Source organism: Capricornis sumatraensis, chromosome 5, assembly GCF_032405125.1.
Source record: "Capricornis sumatraensis isolate serow.1 chromosome 5, serow.2, whole genome shotgun sequence".
In the NCBI taxonomy this organism is placed as follows: Eukaryota; Metazoa; Chordata; class Mammalia; order Artiodactyla; family Bovidae; genus Capricornis; species Capricornis sumatraensis.
Window position 1 is genome coordinate 37,007,487 of NC_091073.1, and position 27,708 is coordinate 37,035,194.

General features: G+C 37.4%; 1 protein-coding gene across 2 annotated transcripts; it reads right to left on the reverse strand.

Annotated features, from left to right (window-relative positions):
* Positions 1-2,101: 2,101 nt before the first annotated feature.
* DBF4 (DBF4-CDC7 kinase regulatory subunit) lies at positions 2,102-27,561 on the reverse strand. 2 transcript variants are annotated; one of them, XM_068973114.1, is made up of 12 exons: positions 27,448-27,561; positions 26,150-26,322; positions 18,544-18,723; positions 16,241-16,291; positions 15,697-15,766; positions 15,410-15,486; positions 12,892-12,928; positions 12,003-12,048; positions 7,739-7,867; positions 7,172-7,286; positions 5,201-5,325; positions 2,102-3,080 (listed from the first exon to the last, which is right to left on the reverse strand). In XM_068973114.1, the coding sequence occupies exons 1-12, from the start codon at positions 27,491-27,493 to the stop codon at positions 2,102-2,104; spliced, it is 2,028 nt and encodes a 675-aa protein (XP_068829215.1). In that variant the 5' UTR covers positions 27,494-27,561. The 2 variants fall into 2 exon arrangements, with proteins under 2 accessions (XP_068829215.1, XP_068829216.1); XM_068973115.1 differs by lacking the exons at positions 12,003-12,048; positions 12,892-12,928; positions 15,410-15,486; ... (2 more) ...; positions 26,150-26,322; positions 27,448-27,561 and having other exon boundaries at positions 18,544-18,557.
* Positions 27,562-27,708: the final 147 nt, after the last annotated feature.

A 27,708-nucleotide genomic window follows, 5' to 3' on the forward strand; every position in this document is an offset into this window, starting at 1 on the left:
AATTCATACCCAATCACCAGAAGCTTCCCCAATGATAGGAATATTGGAATGGCCTGTTAAAGACATATGTACTCAGTTTCTTCAGTCGTGTCTCTTTTCCGACCCTGTGGACTGTGGCCCACCAGGCTCCTCTGTCTATGGGATTCTCCAGGCAAGGACATTGGAGTGGATTGCCATTTCCTCCTCCAGGGGATCCTCCCAATCCAGGGACTGAACCCACGTCTCCTGCATTGGCAGGCAGATTCTTTACTGCTGAACCACCCAGGAAGCCTGTTAAAGGCACAGCTGTAGCATTAGCTTAGCAGTGTGGAGGTGGTATTTTTGAGGATGGGATATCATCCAGGATATAGTATATACTTTGAGTTCAAAAGATTTATATGGTGCTATGTATGATAAAAGAATACATGGGTGTGGGAACCAATAGGCAGAAGCAGGAGTGGACCTACTTACCAGTGTTCCTCTTGGAATTTGTGCTTCCCATCTGAGTAATTCCTGTTGAGTTATAAGCTGCAGTTATCACTTGGCCCCTTTGGGTTCCTTATATCAAGAGACCAGCAGACAAGGAGGCACCATCCCGGTAGGAGTAATTGACCTGATGCCTCTTAAATAAAGAACGTGCACCCCTGTTGGTGAGTACAAGGCAGTAGACACTGTCAGCTCCTTCAGGAATTCCCAGCTGCAGAACCTCCTTGGTTATTGAACATTTACTGATGTACCAGTCAGCTTCACCTAGGAACCTTGAAGATTCCTGTGGGGTCAGTTATGTCCAGAGGCACTCCTTAGAAAGCCACCTGTATGCTAAACTAGAGTTTACTTCCTGTGGGAACCCAACCTGTGATGAGTTGCCTTTAAGGCTCTCAGCTTTTATAGTTTAAATGTACTAATACAGAGAAGAGTAGAGTATGGGATTACTATTAGGGGCAACTAATATGGTCTCTGGGGGGCCTCAAAGAGTTATTGGAAAAAAAAAAAACCCCAATTTAGCCCTTCAAACATGGTTGTTAACAATGAGAACAAACTTTTTGAAATATGAGAGCATTCTGAAAATGGGTATTTGTCCACTGTTATGTGAGTTCACTAGTGAAAACATGTCTCTGTAAAAACCCTCATACTTAACAAATGGAATTTTCTATCCCGTTTACCAATTTTTATTAACTGTCTACTGGTGTTGAAATTTTCCTTATATTTGAATTTCTCTAAATTATTGAATTGCCTACTGATCAAAGGCAGTCTTTGTTTCGAAACTTATCTACAATTCATTGTCACCCCTTTTCTCATTTCTTGATACCAAATTAGGGATTTTTTAAAACTACTATTTTCTACAAAATATTTGTGCTAGGTCTTGGTTGTGGGATTTGGGATCCTTGGTTGCAGCATGTGGGATCTAGTTCCCTGACCAGGGATGGAACCCAGGCCCCCTGCATTGGTGTATGGAGTCTCAGCCACCAGATCACCTGGAGAGTCCCCCAAACTAGGGATGAAAGAATTAATTTTGGAAGAAAGTACTTCCAAAGGTAAGAAAGATTATTTCATTTCATAAGCTAGCCTGGTATTTTTCCTCATAGCTTCTAATGAGCTACAAATAACTCCTCAGTGCCAGCACCCCAGCATAGTCCACCAAGCTCACCTTCAGGTGTCAATGTTTCTGGTGGTAATGATTTCTAGAACTCAAGACACTGAACTACATTTGTTTGTTTTGTGTGAAAATGAGGTTTTTAAAAGCAATATTATGGAAATCTATTTTAATAGACAATACATAAAACCAGTGTACCTAATTTATAATGCTGAATTTTCATATTCTCTAAATTTCACTTGAAATTAGTTTTCACTGACATAAAGCAAATTTACTATTCATAAAAATTCTTAGAAAACAATTATGAACTCAGTATGTAAAGAGTCACAAGTTTATTCCATAATTTTTAAAAAATAGGTATGCGATTCTATAGAAAAATGTAAAATCACCTTTATTGTTAATATTTACATTTGGTTCTGTAAACAAAACTGGCAAACCCCCATTCCCCAAACTAAGAATTTTTATATATATTTATAAAGAAGTCAAGAATATGATCTTCACTGCTTCTGAAAGGCATTTATTTTAAATCTAAAAGCCAGTAAATGTAGAAGTTGAAGGGGAAGAGAAAAACATTGTTAACAGATTTGAATTTTCCTCTTCCCAAATATCTAAAACATCACATATATTATTCTTTTCAGTATAGCTTGTGAAACCCAAAAATTCTGATTTCTCTTCACTAGTCTGAAATAAATCCAGTAGAGATTGTACTGGTGAGCTACAAATTCTGTTTTCTTCTTGTGTTGTAAGAAATTCAGTTCTTTTCTTATCTAACTCCACATTTGGTTCCAGGTTTTCTTTTTTATTTCTTCCTAATGGTATTTTCACTTTCCGACAGATTTTACCAGAAGGCAAACTATCCATACTCTTGATGTCACACGTGTTGGGTTCCTCAGGAGGGCTTTCAGATGGAATTTCTGCCCAAATTGTTAGGTGCTCCTGTGAACTGTTTATTGCTAACAGATCAGAATTACGATGAAATACCGAATAAAAGTCCTTTTCTTTCAGATCCTTTGCTGGAAAAAGCACAGTATCTGACTTTTGTTTCCGTTGCGATACACTATCATCTGTATTGAAATTAGAAACTTGTACAGATGTCTGTGGCCTACAGGGACAGTGATCTACCTTCACTTCTAAGTCACTTTCATTTAAAATTAATTTGTGTTCAGAAACATCAAGAATGCATTCTTGTTTATTTTTACATGGAGGCAGAGGTGTAAAATTTTGTTTTATGTTATTTTCAGCTGGATTTAACATGGAACATTTATGAGATGTTTTATCATCAAGTTCTCTCAGTTCACTAGAATGGTGGAGGGTATGTTCTGAAGAAGACACAGACTTTTGTTCAGGTTCCTGAACAGGTTCTTTATACAGGAAACCCTGCTCCCTCATATGTACATTTTCCCTGGAGTCTTTCTGAGAATTATGCAGCAATTCCAGCTCTTTAGTTCCAGACCTTTTCACAACATTTGCAATAATAGGAGAAAGGGATCCAACACTGTATTTTATTCTTCAAAGAAAAAAAAAGAAAAAAATTAAAATAATTGCTATCAAAACTCTTTGAGTATCTTTTAAACCTGTTTATGAAACTTATTTAATTAAGAAACATTACAAAAATATAGAACTCTTAACCTTTAGCCAAATTTGCTTTAGATGTTTTGAAGTAATGAAACTTCACAGATATAGCTGAAAACTCTAGTGTGCCACTCCTTATCCACATTCTTCCACTTTCTACCACAGGCAAGCAGTATCTTGAACTTGGTATTTAAAACTGCTTTGACAATATAAATCAAAGAAAGATGATAGTGAAGGGATCTGGATCTGCTCCTAATTTTTTTATTATCTTGAAAATTTTCTTAACTTCTATATTTTGATTTATTTATATTTAAATATAACAATTCTATATTATAATGAACCAGAAACCTTGTAACATACTTCTAAACATGACAAATTAGTAGTCCTTAAGTTTCATACACATATTTGACCTGAAACTCTCTTCTTCATGAGGGAGTGAAGTCGCTCAGTCATGTCCAACTCTTTGCGACCCCATGGACTGTAGCCTACAAGGCTCCTCTGTCCGTGGAATTTTCCAGGCAAGAGTACTGGAGTGGGTTGCCATTTCCTTCTCCAGGGGATCTTCCTAGACCAAGGATTGAACCTGGGTCTCCCACATTGCAGGAAGACGCTTTACTGTCTGAGCCACTAGGGAAGCCTCTTCAAAGAGCCTCTTAATATTCTTGAGATGCTATTTTGTATTGTGTGTGCGTGCTCAGTCACTAAGTCATATCCTACCCTTTGTGACCCCATGGACTGTAGCCTGCCAGGCTCCTCTGTTTATGGGATTTCCTAGGCAAGAATACTGGAGTAGGTTGCCATTTCCTCCTCCAGGGAATCTTCCCAATCCAGGGCTTGAACCTATGTCTCCTGCATTGGCAGGTAGATTCTTTACCACTGAGCCATGTGGTTACAACAGCTCACTAATTATGTTATACATGTTATAGATAATGAAGCAAAATACAGAATTCCAACTGCCCCTTCAAAACCAGAATGGTTCCTTTTCTACTTATTTTGTTGATACTTTCACTTAAGACTCCTCTTGAACAAATGGAGGATATAAAATATAAAAACACTAGTCCAACAACACTCTCTCCTTTGCAAGTCCAGAGATGTTTAGGTGACTTGCCTGTAGAGATAAAAACTGTGCAGGTAATAGGATACTGATTAAGGAATAACCACTTTATGTATAAGTACTAGTGTAGGATTTTGCTGCAGAATGAGTTTTTAGGAAATTCCACATTCTTACCGTAGCCTATATACGTTTTAATAGTTGAAGATATGCTTCCTCCCCAAATATTTTATTAAATCAGTCATGAGCAATCATTCTGAATGTTACAGAAATATGATGTTTAGTAGTCTTTATGCCTTTATGATTGGTCTAAAACCAAATATAAGAACTAAATAACCTATTGCATTATTACCAATTCTAGGGTATATCCACATGAAAGCATTTTAAAAAATTTTAGATTTATTGGTATAATCTTAATGAGGCTTAGTTTGTCATGTACAGTTACTGTATATTGAACAGCACTGTATTCACACTTAATGTTTATTAAAGGTACTGACACAACTTTTATCAGCAAGCAGAGCAGAAATATCTAGTAAAAGTATAAAGAAGATTTAACAGAAGTAGAAGAATTTCTTAAAACTCCTTAAGAATAACAAAAAGTTCTATTTTTTGAGTCCAAGGAGATGGTCTAGATGGGGGGCCAAATCTATCTAGTGTGCCATCTATTTTTCAAATAAAAGTTTTATTGGGACATAGCCACACCCATTTACTTACTGTCTGTGGCTGCTTTCATTGTATAGAGGCAAAGCTGAGTAGCTGCAATAGCTATCTTGTAGTTCACAAAGCCTAAAACAATTCTTTGTATTTTTTGCCAACTCCTCTTTTCGACTATGTTAAGAAGAGAGCCTTAAAAGTAATCTAAGGTAAGCACTTTTGGTGGTGCAAGTAATAAGTTATTAACCATATTTATATCCTGAAATTATAATCCTTCTAAGAACAGAAAACTTTGGATTTATTTTTAGTTTAATAGTCTGATAGTCTTAAAACTTAGGTTGATAAATTACCTTTTCTTTTTAGGCGTGTCCCTTTCGTATTCCACAAAGTCAAAAACTAACTTAGATACAATGTCATCAACAACTTGATAGTGATTACTCTGTGCAAAGTTTCTGTGTTGCTCACTCAGAAGATGCTAAAACAAAAAAGTATATAATAATTATATTTTAAAGTAATAGATGCTTTTTTGTTTAGGTTTTCTAGTATCTTCTTGCCCTTAAAATTAAGTTTCTAATAACTACTCCAAACAAATATCCTTTATCAGAACTTAAAATAAGTAGAATAAAAGTTATTTTCTCAGAAACCACTAAAACTACTTTGGTTTTCAGTCTTCCATTTTCCAATGAGAAGAATCAAGTACTAATGAATTTGTGGTTTTAAGGGAACTGAAAATGAGGGAGTTACATCAGAAAATGAAATAAAGCTGAAGAAAAACAGAAATACTGAGCATTTAGAGTATGCTAATATTTTTGGAAAGACTTCTCTTTACTACATTATTTTATCCTTATATAATTACCACCAAGTAGTAAGTTAGGTAAACCTTATAAAATATTAAATACATGAAATGTTATTTAACATATAAGAACCCAAAAGAAGAATCTAGAAGATAAATAAAAAAAAAAGTACAACTAATGCTGGGAATAAAAACAACATTTTTGAGATAAGCAAATAATGATCTCCATTACCCAGTACTTATGACAGAGAGTACCGAGACAGTCTTCTTCATTTTAAGGGTGGTCAAGAACAAAGTCAACAAGTTCAGTGTATTGAGATAAAACTTAGACAAAATATTTTTGAGAAAGTTCAGCTTCTGATTAAAAATAATTTAAAACTGTTTTCCTCCTTTATTAAATAAACTGAACACAAAAATGTGACACAAACTTCCGTTATAAAACAAACTTGAATTTAGAGTCTGAAGAGAGAGGTAGTTTATGAATCAGATATTTCAAGTACTTTTTCTCAACTTTCCCACTATCTTTTACCAAAACCAAGTACCAAAACAGACCTACCTATTATTTTAAAAATTAACATTCAAACAATAACAGCTAATATTTAACAAGCACAGTGCCAGGTATTGTCTAAAGTCACATAGGCAGGAAGTCAGGATTCAAACCTGGGCTAGCCTGGATCCAAAGCTATTTTGCTTTTTTTTATCAGTTTACAAATTGTAATTGTTCCCACCTTCTCTTCATCCCATATACATTTTCAACTATTTCTCTTTCTGCTATTGCAAAAAAAGTTTCCACTTTCTTCTCATCCTCCCATCAGTAATCTCTTGCCCATCTGTAAATTGCTAAGGACTGAAATGCTGCACCTCACAGCCATGGCCCGTCATCTCCTCTCTCTCCCAACATCCGACCAATTCGCAAGCCTTCCTGGCCCCAGCTTAAATTGCATCCACAGTCTCACCATGTCTGATCACTTCTACTACCATTGTTTAGTCCACCAACATCTGTTTTTTGATCCCATCAGTTTATTTTACCACTTCTGCACTGCTTATTTCAATATTCACAAGTCTGTCCCCTCGAAGTCACACAGGTCTCTACTCAAAGATCACCTTATTAGGAATTCCTTGTTTACTCTAAATAAAACAGCAACATCTTCTATTCCTGCTTTCTCATAGCACTGATCTAATGTTCTCTCTCTATACTTCACTATTCTTTTATCCTATGGTTACCTCTCTTTCTCCCCTTCCACTGAATGTAATCTTCATGAGGATCAGGAATTGGTCTCTTTCGTATGATGCTTTTCACTCAGAGCAGTGACTGGTACATAGTAACCGCTCAATAAATATTTGTTGACTGGATAAAAATGACTTTTCAATATATACTTCCCCACTTGGGGTTCTTAAAATTAAGTATATGTTACTTCATAATTACGAAGCTACCAACCACAATCAAAAGAATAAGCTAAAATTTATACAGCAAATATTATTCATAGTTTTAGAAACATCAACCCGCTAAATACAAAATCATATTTACAATGTCAAGATCTTCATATTTCTGCAAGCAACATTCACAGTATCCCTTTTTCTTCTTCTCTTTTAACTGGAATTGAACTGGAATTCCACCATATTTATCACCATCTGTTTGGATCCTGATAGAAATACATGGTAAAAGATTAACTACTGAACACAGGGAATACTTAAAAAAACAAAATTTACAGTCCTAGACTTTAAACAGCATCTGCTATAATCTGCAGAGATTTATATAAACAAATACTTATAACCATTTTTCTTTTTAAGAAATTAAGCAGCAAAATGAGAATTAATGATTATTCAGGAGAATTATCTCATCACTGAAGAGAAACAATGTATTTTAATTATTTATAAATATTTTTTAGCTTCTCCTCTCAAACCCCAATCTAAAGTGTCTAAATGTGACACAGTGAAAAAAATTCAGACTTTAAATCTAGCAAAGGGGCATTAAAATATCCAAAGGAGAAACCTTAATAGTGATCACTCACACACCGCCCCCCTCCACAGCATTAAATGAATTATTTAAAGTATTTATTAAAAAGATTAAAAACTGTTTGAAGGTAAAACCAACCTTAGTTTAACTTGAGTTTGCTTTTGAGTGCTAGATGGCTTCTCTACATCAAATGGGCTGGAGGGCTTCTGAATAGAATAGTTTATAAAAGGCATATTGGTCAGCTGAAGATAAAATGGGCTATAAAGCCTAAAAGAGTAAAAAACCAAACACATGAGAATCTTTATGATGAAAGAAAACATGCTTTAAGTCTTATATTTTAAAATCATATAATTCATCTGAAGTCTGAAACAAACAATAGAAATCAGTTGAAATTTACTATCTTTCAGTTCAGTTCAGTTCATTTCAGTCGCTCAGTCGTGTTCGACTCCTTGCGACCCCATGAATTGCAGCACACCAGGCCTCCCTGTCCATCAACAACTCCTGGAGTTCACTCAGACTCACGTCCATCAAGTCTGTGATGCCATCCAGCCATCTCATCTTCTGTCGTCCCCTTCTCCTCCTGCCCCCAATCCCTCCCAGCATCGGAGTCTTTTCCAATGTGTCAACTCTTCGCATGAGGTGGCCAAAGTACTGGAGTTTCAGCTTTAGCATCATTCCTTCCAAAGAACACCCAGGACTGATCTCTAGAATGGACTGACTGGATCTCCTTGCAGTCCAAGGGACTCTCAAGTCTTCTCCAACACCACAGTTCAAAAGCATCAATTCTTCGGCGCTCAGCCTTCTTCACAGTCCAACTCTCACATCCATACATGACTACTGGAAAAACCATAGCCTTGACTAGATGGACCTTAGTCGGCAAAGTAATGTCTCTGCTTTTGAATATGCTAGCTAGGTTGGTCATAACTTTCCTTCCTTCCAAGGAGTAAGTGTCTTTTTAATTTCATGGCTGCAGGCACCATCTGCAGTGATTTTGGAGCCCAAAAAAATAAAGTCTGACACTGTTTCCACTGTTTCCCCATCTATTTCCCATGAAGTGATGGGACCAGATGCCGTGATCTTCGTTTTCTGAATGTTGAGCTTTAAGCCAACTTTTTCACTCTCCTCTTTCCCTTTCATCAAGAGGCTTTTTAGTTCCTCTTCACTTTCTGCCATAAGGGTGGTGTCATCTGAATATCTGAGGTTATTGATATTTCTCCCGGCAATCTTGATTCCAACTATTTACTATTCTTAAGGACACAATTCAGTTGTATTAAATATATTCACAATGTTTTCAGATTCTTAACACCTGTTCATATCTAGAGCTTTCTTCACCTTTCAAAACTGAAACTTTGTATCCATAAATAAAATAAGTAACTCTTCATTCTCCCTTCTCCACCAGCCCTTGACAAGCACCATTCTATTCTACTTTGTCTCTATGAATCTGACTACACTACTACTGCTACTAAGTCGCTTCAGTCATGTCCGACTCTGTGCGACCCCATAAACGGCAGCCCACCAGGCTCCCCCGACCCTGGGATTCTCCAGGCAAGAACACTGGAGTGGGTTGCCATTTCCTTCTCCAATGCATGAAAGTGAAAAGTGAAAGTGAAGTCGCTCAGTTGTGTCAGACTCTCAGTGACCCCATGGACTGCAGTCTACCAGGCTCCTCCAGCCATGGGATTTTCCAGGCAAGAGTACTGGAGTGGGGTGCCATTGCCTAGGTTATCTCATTAGGTAGAATCATGCAGTAATTTCCTCTTATTTCATTAAGCACAATGTCTTCAGAGTTTATCCATATTGTGGTATGTATCAAAATTTCATTCCTTTTTAAAGGTGAATAATATTCCATTGAGGGCTTCCCTGGTGGCTCAAATGGTAAAGAATCTGCCTGCAATGCGGGAGACCTGGGTTTGATCTCTGGGTTGGGAAGATCCACTGGAAAAGGGAATGGCAACCCACTCCAGTATTCTTGCCTGGAGATTTCCATGGACAGAGGAGCCTGGTGGGCCACAGTCCATGGGGCTGCAAAGAGTCAGACATGACTGAGCAAGGCTAAGCACAGCAATATTCCATTGTGTATATATATATATATATATATATATATATATATATATACACACATACACGCACCATATTATCCATTCATCTGTTGATGAATAAATTTTGGTGGCTTCTGCCTCTTGGCTATTGTGAATAGTGTAGTGCTGAACATGCATGTATAAGTACTTCTTCAAAACTGTGTGTTTCTTTTGGATATATATACTCAGAAGTGGAATTCATGGATCATACAGTTCAGAATTTTTGAGAAGTCTCTATATGGTTTTCCTTAGTGGTTACACCATTTTATAATCCTACCAATAGTGCACAAGAGTTCCAGTATCTCCGCATCTTCACCAATACTTGTTTTTTCTTTTTAAAACAGTAGCCATCCTAACAGTTGTGAGGCAATAGATTTCTTTGGAGAAGGAAATGGCAACCCACTCCAGTATTCTTGCCTGGAAAATCCCATGGACAGAGGAGCCTGGTGGTCTACAGCCCATGGGGTCACAAAGAGTCGGACACAACGAAGCAACTTCACCAATTTCTTACTGTGGTTTTGATTTGCATTTCTCTAACTATTAGTAATGTTGAACAACTTTTCATATGCCTGTTGGTAATTTGTATATCTTTGAATCAATGTATGAACTTTGCCCATTTTTCAACTGGGTCATTTGACTTTCTATTGTTCTTTATATTAACATCTTATTAGATACATTATTTGCAACTTTCTTCTGCTTTTCCATAGGTTGGCTTCTCATCGTGTTAGGTTCTTTGGGCACAGAAATTTGTAATTTTGATGTAGTGAAATTTAGTTCTTTTTGCTTCTGCTTTTAGTGTCATATCCAAGAAATGAGCACCAATTCCAATGTCATAAAGCTTACTCATGGTTTTTTATCCAAAAGCTTTATAGTTTTAGGTCTCTGATTCATTTTGAGTTAATATTATATATTGCATAAAGTAAGGGTTCAACTTCATTCTTCTCTGCATGTTGCTATTTAGTATTCTCGATGCCATTTATTAAAAAGACTGTCCTTTCCCTACTGAATGCTCTCAGCACCCTAGTCCACAATCATTTGATCATATAAAGATTTGCTCTTGGGCTCTTTCTTCTATTCCATTGGTTCATACATCTGTCTGTATGTCAGTACCTAACTGTTTTGATTACTACAGCTTTGTAGTAAGTTTGACATCAGGAAGTATAGACCTCCAACTCTGTTCTTCATTTTCAAAATTACTTTTGGTGTTCAGGGTCCCTTGAGATTCCATATGAATTTTAGGATGGATTTTTCTCTTTCTGTAACAGTCATTGGGATTTTGATAGGGACCGCACTATATCTGTAGATCACTTTGGGTAGTTCTGACATCTTCCAATCCATGAACATGGGCTGTCTTTCTACTTACTGATGCTTCTCTAGGCCTAATTTTAAATTGTACTTTTCTGTCACAGCAAGCACATTTAATAAAAAGTGTTCAATGTATCTTTGTCACCTCAGTGAGTACCCAAGAGAATTAATCACGTGTCTAAATGAGCAGTAGAATGTTAAGAGAAATCTAATTCTCCCATGCCGAATTAATTTACTTATGTCTGTAGTCTTCATCAAGATTATATTACAGAGGTTCAGAATGAGTTTAAGAAAACTATCAACTTTACATGTTATAGTCAGATTTTATATTTCCAAGTAGTAACTAATAATTTCTTTTTCAAAAATGTAAATGCAATCTTTAAGTAATAGTTCTAAATCATATGGTATTACATTCAGCCAGAGAAGGGTTATTTGAAGTACTGAAAAATGAGATGGTCTCATGGTTGCTCTAAACTATATTTTTAAGTAATTATTATCTAAAACCTACTGAAACTAAATTCAGTCCTCAAGCACAAAGTAACTAACGCTTTTTAAAAGATTTTAAATTGAAGGATAATTGCTTTACCGAATTTTGTGGTTTTCTGTCATACATCAACAAGAATCAACCATAGGTACACCCACGTCCCCTCCCTTCTGGACCTCCTTCCAGCCCCACCCTTCAGCCTGTCTCAGAGGCCCTGTTTGAGTTCCCTGAGTCATACAGCAAATTCCCACTGGCTATCTGTTTTACATGTGGTACTGTAAATTCCTGTCACTCTCTCCATAGATCTCCCTTTCTCCCTCCTCTCCTCCTACCGTGTCCACAGGTCTGCTCTCTGTGTCTGCTCCACTGCTGCCCTAATGCTACTTTTTGAAACTGTGCCACATGCATATTAGTATCACGTAGATCTAACATAAAGGGACCTAAGAATATTAGTGGAAATAGCTTAATTAGATTTTCTCCTTTATTCAAATATTTTCTCCTTTTAAATCATACAGATTGAATTCAAGATACTTACTGGCTCATATCTTCCACCTTTACAAAAGGCTTTTTGAGTCTACCTGCTTGGGAATATATAAAGTATGATATTAGGTATTTACACACCCAAATTTTTTTAAATTTTTTAACAAAACTTCTCGGGCTAAAATAATCCAACTAAGTATTCATTACCCATTTCACTTCAGTTTGAAATTTTCAGCTTCAGGTAAGGTATCTTATAATTATAAATCCATTTCCAAAATAACAAACTCTCTGTCTATATTCTGAAATTCTTAAACTGAATGGATCCCTCAAAGGATCTATAAGTAGAATTCAGGAGAATTTTGAGCTAAAAAAAGGAAAATTTGAATTTCATGTTCACTAGTCTCTAACCTAAATTCAACATTTCCTTCAATTTTGCACATAACCAAGAGGACCACAGTAGTATTAGCAGTGCTTCTAATTTTGATACCAGTTGAAACATTTCCATATCATATTAGTTACTACAAATATTTCAAAGCATCATTTACAGTCATCATTTAAAAACCGAATTACAGTAGCAATTATAATATCTGGTAGAACTTTTTAACGTGTAATAAAAACAAGTATGTAACTATTGTATACTGAAAAATATTCTGATAACTGAATTTCAATATAATTTATTTTCTTAGTAACATAATGTGGAGAAGGAAATGGCAATCCACTCTAGTACTATTGCCTGGAAAATCCCATGGACAGAGGAGCCTGGTAGGCTACAAAAAATTATTCTAACAAAAGCCCACAGGCTTCACCAGACAGCCATGGGGAAAAGGCTACGAACCACTGAATAAGTCATTTAAAGGGTTGGTTACATGATTTTTCAGTAGATGTTTTGTGTTTGTTCTATTTTCTAGCAAAACATGCACACTTAAGAAAATCAAAATACTTACTTTTTGTTTTCTGAGTGCCAACACCTACTCTCTTCCCCTGGAGTGGGGGGAAATATAAATATATAGTGAAAACACTGGGCTTGAAAAGGGAAAATGGGTACTGCCACTGTTCAATATCCTTAAAATTAAAAAAACATATAGAAAAAGAACTATACAAAGGAAGGCTGATTACTGTAGTTTCATGGGGGGAAAAAAACGAGAAAAAGCTGCTTTTAAAAATCAATTCAACCAAAGAAGTGAAAGGAAACAAAGATCATTCAAGAATTAAAGATCTTAACCACTAGTATGGAACTTAGTAACCCAAGCTTACTTTTACAGTACACCCAACACATACCTTGCATTTTAGCTATAATTGTTTTTATATTCACAAAAAGAAATCAACCAATAAAGAAAAAGCATGGTTAACAGAATAATCTAAAAATAGTCATGTTAATTATTTTTATGCCCTTATTCAGCAAAACCATTGTGATGATAAACTCATCAAAGAATTATTAAAAAATTTATTAGCCTGTTGATTCTAGTCAAGATGGAATATATTCTATATGGTCACTCCCCATATGAAGTGATGACAATAAAAACTGTACAAAATTCAATGAACTACTACTTGAGGACTAAAAGTAAACAAAAGTAGGTATACTGCAGAAGGAAGTCAAAATTATCTTTAAGGGGATAGGGGATATATTTTCTATTCTCCTACCCTCTTTTCTCTTGCAATGCTTCTTGAAGAATGAACCTCTAGTCCTGAGATTGGCAGCAATAGCAGAGTCAGTGGCTGTAACTCCTATACAAACCTCATCTTTTTGGCTACAAAGAGCCAGGAAAGAGGCTCCTGCTGTCCAAAGAGTACAAAGGGAATCCCTGTATTATTTCCTCTTTTTCCCCCAAGTTTTGACATGAGAGTGGACCCCAGTTAAGAAACTGCAGCTGTAAAGGTGCCACAGGCAGCCAAACTTGAAAGCAACCAACATGTCTTTCAGAAGGTAAATGGGTAAATTGTGGCACATCCAGACAGTGGAATACTCAGCCACAAAAGGAAATGAGCTATCAAGTAACAAAACAATATGGAGGAACTTTAAATGCCTATTAGTAAGTGAAGAAGCCAATCTGAAAAGGCTACATACTGTATGATTTCCAACTCTACTGCATTTTTGGAAAAGGTATAACTATGGGAGTAAAATGATCAGTCTTGCAAGGAAATATCGTTAATTGGCTATCACAGGATCCTTCCAAAATACCTATCCAACCAGATTCCTCTTCTATTAGTTATTTCTCAGTAATGTTCCAAACTCTTAAAAATAAAATCTAACTCTATGTAGCGTACAAAGACCTATCTAAACCTACTAACCTTTCTAGCTTCATTTCTTATCACTTTCATACTCAAAGATCAGGTTGTATTATACTACAGAAAATTTCCCAAACATGCCACCTTACATATGGCTTCATGTCTTTATATACATTCTTCTGTAAAACTTCTTTACCATTTAGATTCATTTAACGATTGAGTGAAGAAAAACCAGACCACAAAGAATGTTCTGAGATAGGAGAACTATGAGAAAGCAAAGGGATGAGAGAAGTTCCAGATGAAAATAAGTTCAAGGAGGAAGTGAACAGTAGCATAGAGAACCAATATGACTGGTTTTTTAAAAGTGCACACCTAAAATGCCAAATTGGTCAGCAGTTTTGTACCATCCATGTTGAAAAGCGAATGGGAAGTGTAAAAGTGGAAATGTCAAGTGTCTGGATGACATAAAGATTAAACAGTAGGTAGGGATGTGAGGTCAAGGAAGGTTTTACTGTATTTGTTTTAAAGGACAGAAGAGGTTTGTTTTAAAGGATCATGAAGGCATGATTCTATACAGAGGCTTTGTCAAGGAAGCTAGTAAAAAGGGAAGAAACAGAAAATGTAGAGCATTAGGTCTAACAGACATTAATGCCCAACACATTTGTTTAACAAATATTTTGAGGTTAGCCCAGACAGTCATACTATATGACAGAGATTAGAGAACTTGATCAGTAAGCCTCCTTATTTGTGTTCCTGAAAGGAGTATATTATACACATTAGGAGCTTCTCATGCAATATGTCAGGCATGGTGTTTTCCTTCAGAATGAACAAAAAAATCTGTTCTTTTGGCTCCAGTAGCCATCAAAGAGGAAAAGGCAACCCACTCCAGTGTTCCTGCCTGGAGAATCCCAGGGACGGGGAAGCTTGGTGGGCTGCCATCTATGGGGTCGCACAGAGTCAGACACGACTGAAGTGACTTAGCAGCAGCAGCCATCAAAGAAGAAAATAAAACTATGCCACCATCCCTGAAACAACTTTCACCATGTAAGTAAATCCTAAAGTGATATGCAATAATTTATTCAGATAACAGAGTCATGCATATAGTATACATGATTACCCCTAGAATATTCTGGCAGTAATATTTTCCACTTGGCAAAAAAGTTTACAGATACATAACTAAAAACCAAGCTTAATCATTTTCTCTAATTAGTTTAAAAATTAAGGAAAATAACATACCACATCTCTTACAGAAGTGCTTGATTTCTTGAGTAAATACAATTCCTTTTTCCTTTGTTCAATGTAATATCTAATGTCTTTTTTAAAAGAAAGAAGGGTTTAAGATTAGCATTTTTGCCTTTGGAGTTAAACACTGCTACTTTCTTAAAATTGTACTAAATTTAGATGAAAGAATTAATGTTACAGGTATGTCTTGCTATTAAAACTCTCACTATCTAAAATTAGGAAGCAAGAGACAGACAGACACTTATAGAAAATACTCTCAAAAACAGTAATAAAATCCTTACCATCAATATGAAGAATTTTTACTCCCCATGATAAGGCATTAGATAATATACTGTTTGAAGGAATAAAGTCCTGTTAAAAAAAAAAGTTTGATAAATTTTCTAGGAAATTACTATTTTAAATGAGCTAAATTAAAAATATTATTGAAGTTTAATGTCACTTATGGTTATTCAGACCAGACCCTACACAATTACAATAACAATGAAGACATCAGTTTTTCCTTCTGGAATTTCTAAAACCATTAATACACTCTGATATTCTTGACAATTAATGTACCCTGTAGCCTTACAGTTAATAGTTTCAAGAAATTATTTTGTTTTAAATCACAGAATGCCACAAGCTTCAGAAGTGTCCAGTAATACTTTAAAAGGCCACATGATGGAGGTGTTTCTTCATGAAAAGCAGATTCTGTTCTTATAAACAAGACACATGCTGATATTTAGGCTTTTTCTATTAAAAATGAGGAAAAGAAGATTTCAGGAACATCTCTATTTTACACTTCAGTGAAGTAACAGAACACTGTGAATTTTTAAAATCCCTACTTACATGGTCCTTGATAGCTTTTTCAACTAACAATTTTCCTCTGCTCAAACACACCTATAGAAAGACCAAAGAACAACCAAACATATAGTTATACATAGTGCCTACTGGAAAAAATTTTAAAAAGACAAAATGACCAAAGCAAGTAGATAAAATTTAAAAATAAATTTTAATATAAATATGAGCTTTAAAATACACATACTTTATTTACACAAGTCTTAATAACCATCAGTGTAAATATGGTAAAAACTGATCTCCTTAGGGTCTTTGTTTGCAATTAGATTTCTGATGAAAAAGTTTGTTTCTTCAAGCAGAGCAACTGAACTCAGCTGAATGTGATCCAAGGTCAGTTCTGTAGTAAACGTTATTCAATGTACAAATAAAATAGATTGATTTGAGATTCTGCCTGTAATTAAATGTAAGCTTACATTTTTAATTTCTAGTTTAACTGAAGACCTAATGATATGAGTAGACTGGATATCCTGGTTCTTACAGTTTCAGTTTTAAGTAAGACATTAGGAAAATTGGTTGAGATGCCATCAGCAGGAGCTAATTTGGAACTAGTCACTGTTGTACAACCTCGTTCCTCAAAAAAGCATGACCTGAAAGAATGTATGAGGCTTCCTAGGCCTCTTCTTCTTTGATTTTTTTTTTCTATATATTTGTCTCTTTTTTCCCAAGTGATTTCTCTTCCCTGCCTCCAGGTGTCCCTGCTTCCCAAATGGCTACATGAGGTAAGATGGGGACGATATTTAAAATTATTTAATTAATTTCAATTTTAAAATGAGATAAACAGTATTTTTCCAATCTCTTTTGCTTTTCATAACCAATTATATCAATTTAATTTACCCTTCACTGTATCTTACAACTTACTGGCAACTGAGTGGTAGTGATGTGACTGAAGGCAGGAGGAGGAGAAGGGGATGACAGAGGATGAGATGGTTGGATGACATCACTGACTGGATGGACATGAGTTTGAGTAAACTCCAGGAGTTGGTGATGCGCAGAGAAGCCTGGCATGCTGCAGCCCACGGGGTCACAAAAAAGTCAAGACACGACTGAGTGACCTAACTGAAGTGACGTCGGTAAATCTAGACCAGGGGTTGGCAAACTTTTTCTTTAGAGGGCCAGACAGTACATGTTCATATGGCTCTGCAGGCCATACAGTCTCTGTTGCAACTACCCCACTCTACCTTTATAGCCGTAAAGCACTCAGTCAATACCTATACGAATGGGTATGTCTGTATTCCAATAAAACTTTTATTTATGAACAACGAAATTTGAATTTCATTTAACTGCCACTTGTCACAAAGTATTCTTTTTGAATGTCCCCCCAACCATTTGAAAATGTAAACTCCATGCTTAGCTCGCATGCTGTAAAAAAAACAGGCAGCAGGCTGGATTTGGCCCCTGGGCTACTGTTTGTTTACCATGCTCTGAAACAAACAGAGGTGTCTATTCCTTCTTTTAAAAATGACCTGCTGTCATCTTTTAGTTGTAAATTACTCTAAACATAAGTCATCACTAAATGCAAGGATGTATTTTAGGAATCAGAGTATGATTGTGCTCACTCAGTCATGTCCAACTCTTTGCCACCCCATGTATTGTATGTAGCCCGCCAGGCTCCTCTGTCCATGGAATTTCCCAGGCAAGAATACTGGAGTAGGTTGCCATTTCCTCCTCTAGGGGATCTTCCCAACCCAGGGCTTGAACCCGTGTCTCCTGCATTGGCTGGCAGATTCTTTACCACTGCACCACATGGGAAGCCCCCTGGAGTAAGACTATGTATAAGTATTATTAGGAGGAAAAAAATCACCATTCTATATACAACAGCAGCCTTATTGACAACTGGAAAGCCACATTTAATGTAGATACACTTAATGTAGATATTCTACCTAGGTGAACTCTGCTGTCAGCCCACTCTTAATTATAACATCCTATAGACTTTCAGGGGCTTTCCTCATAGCTCAATTGGTAAAGAATCCACCTGCAAGGCTGTAGACCCTGGTTCGATTCCTGGGTAGGGAAGATCTGCTAGAGAAGGGATAGGCTACCCACCCCAGTATTCTTGGGCTTCCCTTGTGCTCAGCTGGTAGAGAATCCACCTGTAATGCAGGAGACCTAGGTTCGATCCCTGGGTTGGGAAGTTCCCCTGAAGAAGGGAAAGGCCACTCATTCCAGTATTCTGGTCTGGAGAATTCCACGGACTGTAGAGTCCATGGGGTGGCAATGAGTCGGACACAACTGAGCAACTTTCACTCACTCATTCATAGCCTTTCAGAGTCTCAAAGCATATTTCAGAGACTTACTGTATCTGGAGACTTAAATGAACTTCCATCATGGCTGGGATGAGGTGATGTGGTTTCCGCAGTATTCACAGATTCTGGACTTGGTATAGGAGAGATTCGTCCCAAGGTTTGTGCAAATTTAGCTTCCTTTTTATTTGAAATAAGATAACTGATATCTTTGCTGAGAAATTCTTCAACTCGCTAAAGGAAAAAAAATATTTTTAAGGAACTCATATAAACCATTAACTGTTTCATATGCTGGGCACAATAGGAAATGTCAATCTGAAACATTTTCAATATTTTCTAAATTTCTATGCTGTATTATTCTAAGCCTTGAGTCCTGAGAAAGTACAAGCAGAGTTCTAATAACTCATTGGAAAAGACCCTGATGCTGAGAAAGACTGAAGGCGGGAGAAGGGGATGACAGAGGATGAGATGGCTGGATGGCATCACGGACTCAATGGATGTGAGTCTGAGTGAACTCTGGGAGTTGGTGATAGACAGGGAAGTCTGGTGTGCTGCAGTCCATGGGGTTGAAAGGAGTCGGTCACAACTGAGCAAGTGAACTGAACTATCTGTTTCTGGAACTTGATCATCATTGTAAGCTGAAACTGTACCCATTAAACAGTAATTCCCCATTTCCCCCTCCCACCAGCCTTTTTTATCTCTTTTAATCTCTACTTCCTATTTCTGTGAACCTGACAATTCAGTCATTGGTTAGTCACTAAGTTGTATCCAACTCTTTTATGACCCCATGGACTGTAGTCAGCCAGACTTCTCTGTCCATGGGATTTCCCAGCCAAGAATACTGGAGTGGGTTGCCATTTCCTTCTCCAAAGGATCTCCCCCACCCAGGGATCAAACCCGTATCTCCTGCATTGCAGATGGATTCACTGCTAAGCCATGAAGGAAGTCTCTTGACAATTCTAGGTAGTTCATGTAAGTGGAATCCTGTGGTTATCTTTTTGGGTCTTATTTATTTCATGTAACAGTGTTTTCAAGGTTTGCCCATGATGTAGCATGGAACAGAATTCCATTCCTTCTCAATGTTAAATAATATTCCAAACACAATGGTGTGATCACTCACCTAGAGCCAGACATCCTGGAATGTGAAATCAAGTGGGCCTTAGGAAGCATCACTACCAACAAAGCTAGTGGAGGTGATGGAAATCCAGTTGAGCTATTTCAAATCCTGAAAGATGATGCTGTGAAAGTGCTGCACTCAATATGCCAGCAAATTTGGAAAACTCAGCAGGGGCCAAAGGACTGGAAAAGGTCAGTTTTCATTCTAATCCCAAAGAAAGGGAACGCCAAAGAATGTTCAAACGACTAAACAACTGCACTCATCTCACATGCTAGCAAAGTAACGCTCAAAATTCTCCAAGCTAGCCTTTTAACAGTACGTGAACAGAGAACTTCCGTCTGTTCCAGCTGGATTTAGAAAAGGCAGAGGAACCAGAGATCAAATTGCCAGCATCCTTTGGATTATAAAAAAAAGCAAGAGAGTTCCAGAAAAACATCTATTTCTGCTTTACTGAGTATGCCAAAGCCTTTGACTGTCTGGATCACAACAAACTGTGGAAAATTCTTCAAGAGATGGAACTACTAGATCACCTGACCTACCTCTTGAGAAATCTGTATGCAGGTCAAGAAGCAACAGTTAGAATTGGACATGGAACAACAGACTGGTTCCAAATAGGAAAAAGAGTACGTCAAGGCTGTATATTGTCACCCTGCTTATTTAACGTATATGCAGAGTACATCATGAGAAACGCTGGACTGGAAGAAGCACAAGCTGGAATCAAGATTGCCAGGAGAAATATCAATAACCTCAGACATGCAGATGACACCACTCTTAAGGCAGAAAGCGAAGAAGAACTGAAGAGCCTCTTGATGAAAGTGAAAGAGTACAGTGAAAAAGTTGGCTTAAAACCCAACATTCAGAAAACTAAAATCATGGCATCTGGTCCCATCACTTCATGGCCAATAGATGGGGAAACATCAGGAATAGTGACAGACTTTACTTTTTTGGCCTCCAAAATCACTGCAGATGGTGACTGTAGCCAAGAAATGAAAAGACACTTGCTCCTTGGAATAAAAGCTATGACCTAGACAGCATATTAAAAAGAAGGGACATTACTTTGCCAACAAAGGTCCATCTAGTTAAAGCTATGGTTTTTCCAGTAGTCGTGTATGGATGCGAGAGTGGGACTATAAAGAAAGCTGAGCACGAAAAGAATTGATGCTTTTGAGCTGTGGTGTTGGAGAAGACTCTTGAGAGTCCCTTGGACTGCAAGGAGATCCAACTAGTCCATCCTAAAGGAAATCAGTCCTGAATATTCATTGGAAGGACTGATGCTGAAGCTGAAACTCCAATACTTTGGCCACCTGATGCGAAGAACTGACTCATTTGAAAAGACCCTGATGCTGTTAAAGATTGAAGGCAGAAGGGGACGATAGAGGATGAGATGGTTGGATGGCATCACAGACTCAATGGACATGAGTTTGAGTAAGCTCCAGGAGTTGGTGATGAACAGAGAAGCCTGGCATGCTGCAGTCCATGGGGTCACAAAGAGTCAGACACGACTAAGCGACTGAACTGTATGTATAAACCACATTTATGCATTCATCTGCTTATTAATATTTGTCCCCCCCCACCCACCTTTTGGTTACTGTGAGTAATGCTGTTCCGGACATGGGTATATAAATTATCTCTTCAAGATGCTTTCAGTTCTTTTGCATATATACTCAGAAGTGGAACTGCTTCATCATAATGATAATTCCTTTCTTTATCATTTTGAGGAAACAACATGTTTTCCATAGTAGTTGCACCATTTTAAATCTGACTAACAGTGCACAAGGGTTCCAGTTTCTCTACATCCTCACTGACACCTATGTTGACAGTGGCTGTCCTAATGGATGTGAGGTGGTAACACATTGCTTCTTTTGACTGACATATAGTTAATTTACAATGCTGTGTTAGTGTGTGGTGTACAGCAAAGTGATTCAGTTACACATTCATATATATCTTCTTTTCATAAAATTCTTTTCTATTATAGTATATTACAAAATATTGAATATAGTTCCTGTGCTATACAATAGGAACTTGTTTAATTTTAAGTTGGTTTTCTATGTTTGTCTTACTGGGGTCTTGATTTGCATTTTCCTTTATTTTTTTGGACTCCAAAATCAATACAGATGGTGACTGCAGCCATGAAATTAAAAGACGCTTACTCCTTGGAAGGAAAGTTATGACCAACCTAGATAGCATATTCAAAAGCAGAGACATTACTTTGCCAACAAAGGTCCGTCTAGTCAAGACTATGGTTTTTCCTGTGGTCATGTATGGATGTGAGAGTTGGACTGTGAAGAAAGCTGAGCGCCAAAGAATTAATGCTTTTGAACTGTGGTGTTGGAGAAGACTCTTGAGAGTCCCTTGGACTGCAAGGAGATCCAACCAGTCCATTCTGAAGGAGGTCAGCCCTGGGATTTCTTTGGAAGGAATGATGCTAAAGCTGAAACTCCAGGACTTTGGCCACCTCATGTGAAGAGTTGACTCATTGGAAAAGACTCTGATGCTGGGAGGGATTGGGGGCAGGAGAAGAAGGGGACGATAGAGGATGAGATGGTTGGATGGCATCACAGACTCGATGGACGTGAGTCTGAGTGAACTCCAGGAGTTGGTGATGGACAGGGAGGCCTGGTGTGCTGCGATTCATGGGGTCGCGAAGAGTCAGACACGACTGAGCGACTGAACTGCACTGAGCAGTGATGTAGCACATCTTTTCTTGTGCTTATTGGCTATTCATACATATCTTCTCTAGAGAAAGGTCTACTCAAGTCCTTGGCTCAGTTTTTAACTGGGTTGATTTTTGTTGAATTGTAGGAATTATTTATAGTTTGGATATTAATCCATCAACAGATTTTACAAACAGAAAAAAATTGCAAAATTTTTTTCTCTCATTATGTGGGCTGTCTTTTTTACTCTCTTGACAGTAGTCCTCTGATGCACAAAACCTCATTTTTATTAAGTCGAATTTATCTGTTTTTTTCATTTGTTGTCTGTGTTTTTGGTATGATAGTCAAGGAATCAATGCCAAATCTAGTATCATGAAGATTTTCCCCAATACTTTCCTCTATGGGTTTTAGCTCTTACGTTTTAGGTCTTGATCCATTTTTAATTAACTACATCGTATAATGTACAGTAAGGGTACAACTTTATTCTTCTGCATGTTGATATTCAGTTTTCCTAGCATCATAAGTTGAAAAGATTAGCCTTTCCCCATTGAATGGTCTTGGCAACCTTGATGAAAATCAGGTGACTATATGAGAGGATTTCTAGTTTCTCTCTTCTTTTGCATTGGTTTGTATGTCTGTCATGCTGCTGCTGCTGCTAAGTCACTTCAGTCGTGTCCGACTCTGTGTGACCCCATAGACGGCAGCCCACCAGGCTTCCCTGTCCCTGGGATTTTCCCGGCAAGAACACTCGAGTAGGTTGCCAGTTCCTTCTCCAATGCATGAAAGTAAAAAGTGAAAGGGAAGCTCAGTCCTGTCCGACTCATTATGCTAGTACCCACATTTCCTTTGGTTTTCCATTTCCTACACCTCTTGTAACTCTTTAGTAGTGAACAAAGTATCTTTCATAGTCTGGTCCCAATGTAACATTGTTTCTTGCTGTTTCCCCCATCTAAATCCCAAGATCAAGTCATACTCTATTATTAACAGCTGCTCAAACCACACACATATATTTTATGTATGCTCTTTCTTCTATTTAGTTTGTTCATTCTCCCTGGTATATTCCTATTAGGCTTTCAAGATTCAGCTCGAACTTTATCATTGCTATAAATTGTAAAAGGCAGAGTTAATAATTTCCATTTCTGTATTCTAATGGCAATTTCTACATAATTTCTGATAAAGCACTGACAATGTTATACTGCAACTTATTTATTTAGGCGTCTGATATTCCTATAGGCTGAGAATTCCTAGAAGATTAGACTATACCTAATTTTTGCATCCCTATCATCTTAAATAGTGCTACCATATGGGAAACACTGGTGGAATAATTTCTGAATGAATTTCCATATGCTCAAATCATAATCAATCTTCAAAGCTGAGTTTAAATTGTATCCGTACAATGGCCTCCAAAGTTCCTCAGTTGGAAATAATCTTTCCCTTTTAACATTCTGTTATATAACAATTAATTGTAACAATGCCATCTCTACTTGATTAGAAATTGCAGGTGGACTAGGTATCAGATTCATTTTTGAATCTACCAAAATACTTAATACTGGGTCCTGTACCATTAACTTAGTTTTGTCTTTATTAGCTATTGTTGAATCTAGGTCTTTAAAAGTACAAACTCACAATTTATTTTCTAATGACTCAAAGGTTACACTGAACATCAAAAACAAGCACTTTATCCTCAAGTCCATGATATGGTAAGGTATCTGACCCTAAATCTCTTTTCTTTCCCAACTCTCTTATTTTAGTCCAGTGTTTAGACATGGGCCTTTACATGGTTGGTTTTGCAATAGCAGCCTTCCTTTCCACTATTCAAGATATTTTCCCATTATGTCAGACTTTCCTGATGTGCTCTCAGTGTTTAATTGTAAGATGTGTATTCTCCAAATAAAAAGTGTATTTAGTTAGATGTTTTCACTGACTCAATGAACATGGGTCTAAGCAAGCTCTGGGAGTTGGTGATGGACAGGGACGCCTGGCATGCTGCAGTCCATGGGGTCACAAAGAATTGGACATGACTGAGCAACTGAACCAGATATTTTCATTACTAAGATGAGAGAAAAAAATGCATAGACCATTTTAAAACAGACTAACACTGTTAATAGCCTGAGGCAGGATAAATTACAAATGGATAAAGGATTTAGGTAATTATAAAAATTAATAGTAAGCATAATCCTTTCAAGGAATATCTATGGAACTATTTCTTAGAGTTGAATCTTAAAACTTAAGTGTATGGAAGTCAAAGTTTCTTTATAGTTCACATTTGAGATCTTAACAGTCTTTTTCAGTGATAGAAACAGTACTGTGCCAGGGACAGAAATCGTAGTGTGTTGGGAAGATCAGAATTTAAGAGTTTTTAAGAAAAATTAAAGAATAATCAAATTCAGTTCAAAATCCACAGCTCTGGGGAAATACACTCTTCATTTCATTGGCCTAGTTCAAACCATTTTAGGATGAAAATTTGATAAAACCAACTCTCAACTATTATCTAATGTATAAGTTAATTCAAAATTTGGTTCTTGCAAGTGTCTCAGGAACTGCTATAGGGATGAGAGCTTCTGTACTGTTCTTTTAGCTAGAGCAGTGGCTTTATACATTGGACTTCTGAACATGATTTTGTTTGAAGAGCTCCACTGCTAAAAACATAAATCTAAAATTACTGATTTACATCAGCAGGGTTAATGAGTTTTTCCCACTGTAGCCATGGATTCTAGAGGAACAGAATGGTGCAATAGCATGTGAGTCTGGAAATTAGGCTGATTCTACCCTGAGCCAGTCACTTAACTTCTCTGAACACTTGAGTACTTACTATTTAAAATGCAAGGATCCTTTATTCAAAGGTGCTAGGTTATAAAACATAACCTTTAGGAATGCAGTCATATGGTTATTCTGATAACATGCTACTACTATGACAAGTGTGTGACAATGTTTTAAGAAAACAGCAAAACAGTAGAATAGCTTTTCAAAGACAGATTAAATAGTTCCAAAAAACCTCTTATATGTTCTGCAAGTTTTTATCCTCATTATGGCAGGATTTACTCATGCTAACCAACACAAACTCAAAGTATAGCAGAAATCTCTGAAACAGGAAGAATCAGGAAATTAAATCTTAACCTTGACAAAATTTATCCAGTATTACCCTTACTTCTAAAAAAATTCTTGTAATTTTATCCAAATTTTCTACTACTCAAATGTATAATGTAGAAAAGAAGCACATTTCCCATATTCATTATCCAAAAGTGGTACCTTAGTGACATTCATTCTTTTGAGACTGTATCAGTCAAAAGAAATTTTACATCTTTGTGGTTTAAACAGGTTTCCCTTGTTCTGTAAATACCATCTTATTTATATTTAACTTCCTAATAATCACAATCAAAGAGCTCCTGCCATCTGAAGGACATGTCAACATTACAATGAAAAGGCAGTCAGCAGTTCCTCCAGGACAAGGTGTCTCATGTCTCACACTGTGAACTTTACACCAGACAGAAATCTGAAAGTTCTGTCAGGTTTCTGAAGCTACATGACTGCACTAATGATAAACAGATGATAAAAAATTTAAACTTGGTAAACAGTGAAAGTGTTTGTTGCTCAGTTGTGTCCAATTCGTTGTGACCCTCAACTGTATAGTCCTCCAGACTCCTCTGGCCATGGAATTCTCCAGGCAAGAATACTGGAGTGGGTAGCCATTCCCTTCTCCAGAGGATCTCCCCTATCCAGGGATCAAACATGGGTCTCCTGCATTTCAGGCAGATTTTTTATCTTTTGAGGCATCAGGGAAGCCCCTGGTGCTATATGGTTATACCTTTTTTTTTCCAAAAGGAAAATTTTAAATGATTATAAATTAGAAAGTTTTTCTTTTTGATCAAAGTCCATGGATTTGACTTACCCCTCCCAGATCCTTAATGTCCTTTTGCAGTTTTTCAGATATGGTGACAGAAGGTAAGTCAATGTAAAATACTTTACCCCAGAGAGGTTTATATTTGGATTTTTCTGGTTTGTTATCAGTTTTCAGAGATTTCAAAGATGGTCGGTTTTTTTCATTTTTAACTTGGATTTCACCTGTTGTTTAAAAAATTAGAATTAGATCATGCTTTATGCAGACAGAAAATTTTTACTGTTTAAAAAATAATTTGTTTATGTAATAATCATATCACAGAGGGAAAAATATAATCCTACTAATTCAGCATTAACATTTTATTTCCTCTGTAGTGTCACTTAGGATAATGACAAAATAGTCTTTAAACAGATACTGTTATGTCACAAAACGTTTATTGTTCATAGGAGCTGATTTGCAGGAAATATTCATGCATTTAATCCTGTTTTATGCATTAAAGCATGGAACTTTATGAAACCAATTTCAAAGTTTTCATAGGATGTAAACTCCATGGAGTATTTACTCAACAAATACTTACTGAGCTTCTGGCATTCTGTTGAACACTCAAAACTGGTACTGACCTAATCCTCAAAGGTTCCTGACTGCTCAAGGGTAAGTTTCACGAAGAGTCAATGTATACTGAAAAGACTAAACGGTCCACTTGAAGAACCAAATCACCATTCATTTCATTCTTTCTTTTGAAAACAGATCTGAGCTACAAACAACTGCTTAAAAATTAAAGAACTCCTGTTTATAGTAGGAGACCACATATACACACTGTACATAAACACACACACACTGTGTATTAAGAAACACTTGGAGGCCGGACTACTTAACAAGTGCCTGAAAACGAAGGTTTGCTTTTGTTTCTGTTTATAATGTTGAAAACAGCAAAGGTGTGTTTGAAATAAAATACTCTGCTTCAACTTCATAAGACCAAAAATCCACAATTTAATCAGGAAGCGAAAAGCCCTGAACACATCTGGTTTTAAACCGAGGCTCGATCTGCAGCCTCCAAGGGTCGCAGCATCTGTGGGAGCCCCGGCGGGTTCCCGGGTGCGCACACTGTCTTCTCGTTTTATAACCGACCATACGACGAGGAATTTGGGGCCGAAGCTGGAGCCGGGAGAGCTCCAGGGGCCGGGATCCCTCTACTCCCCGAACCGTGCCTCCTTCAGGCCACAGAGCAGGACGCACGTGTCAGGCAGAAAAGCAGAGAGACCCAGGGCGAGAACTCTTTAGAATCAACAATGGAACCAGGAGAGGAGGAAAGGATTAAAGGGACTGCAAACGGAGGAAGGGCTTCCTACCCTGAAAATGTCCTTTGCTGTGGATCCTCATGGCTCCGGAGTTCATGGCAGCCGCCCGGCACCTACATGCTGGGCCGGGAGAGGGTGTCGCCCCGGGCCGCCGCGGAAACTCGGCTTCCTCGAGGCCCGTTGACCCGCCGGTCGCCTCTCCCCTTCCGCGGGCCACCACACCCACGCAGTAGAGAGGCCGCACCCGCCGGCTTGGTTTCCGGGGCCGAATCCGGCTCCAGGGCGCGGAGAAGGAAGAGGAAAAGCAAAAAC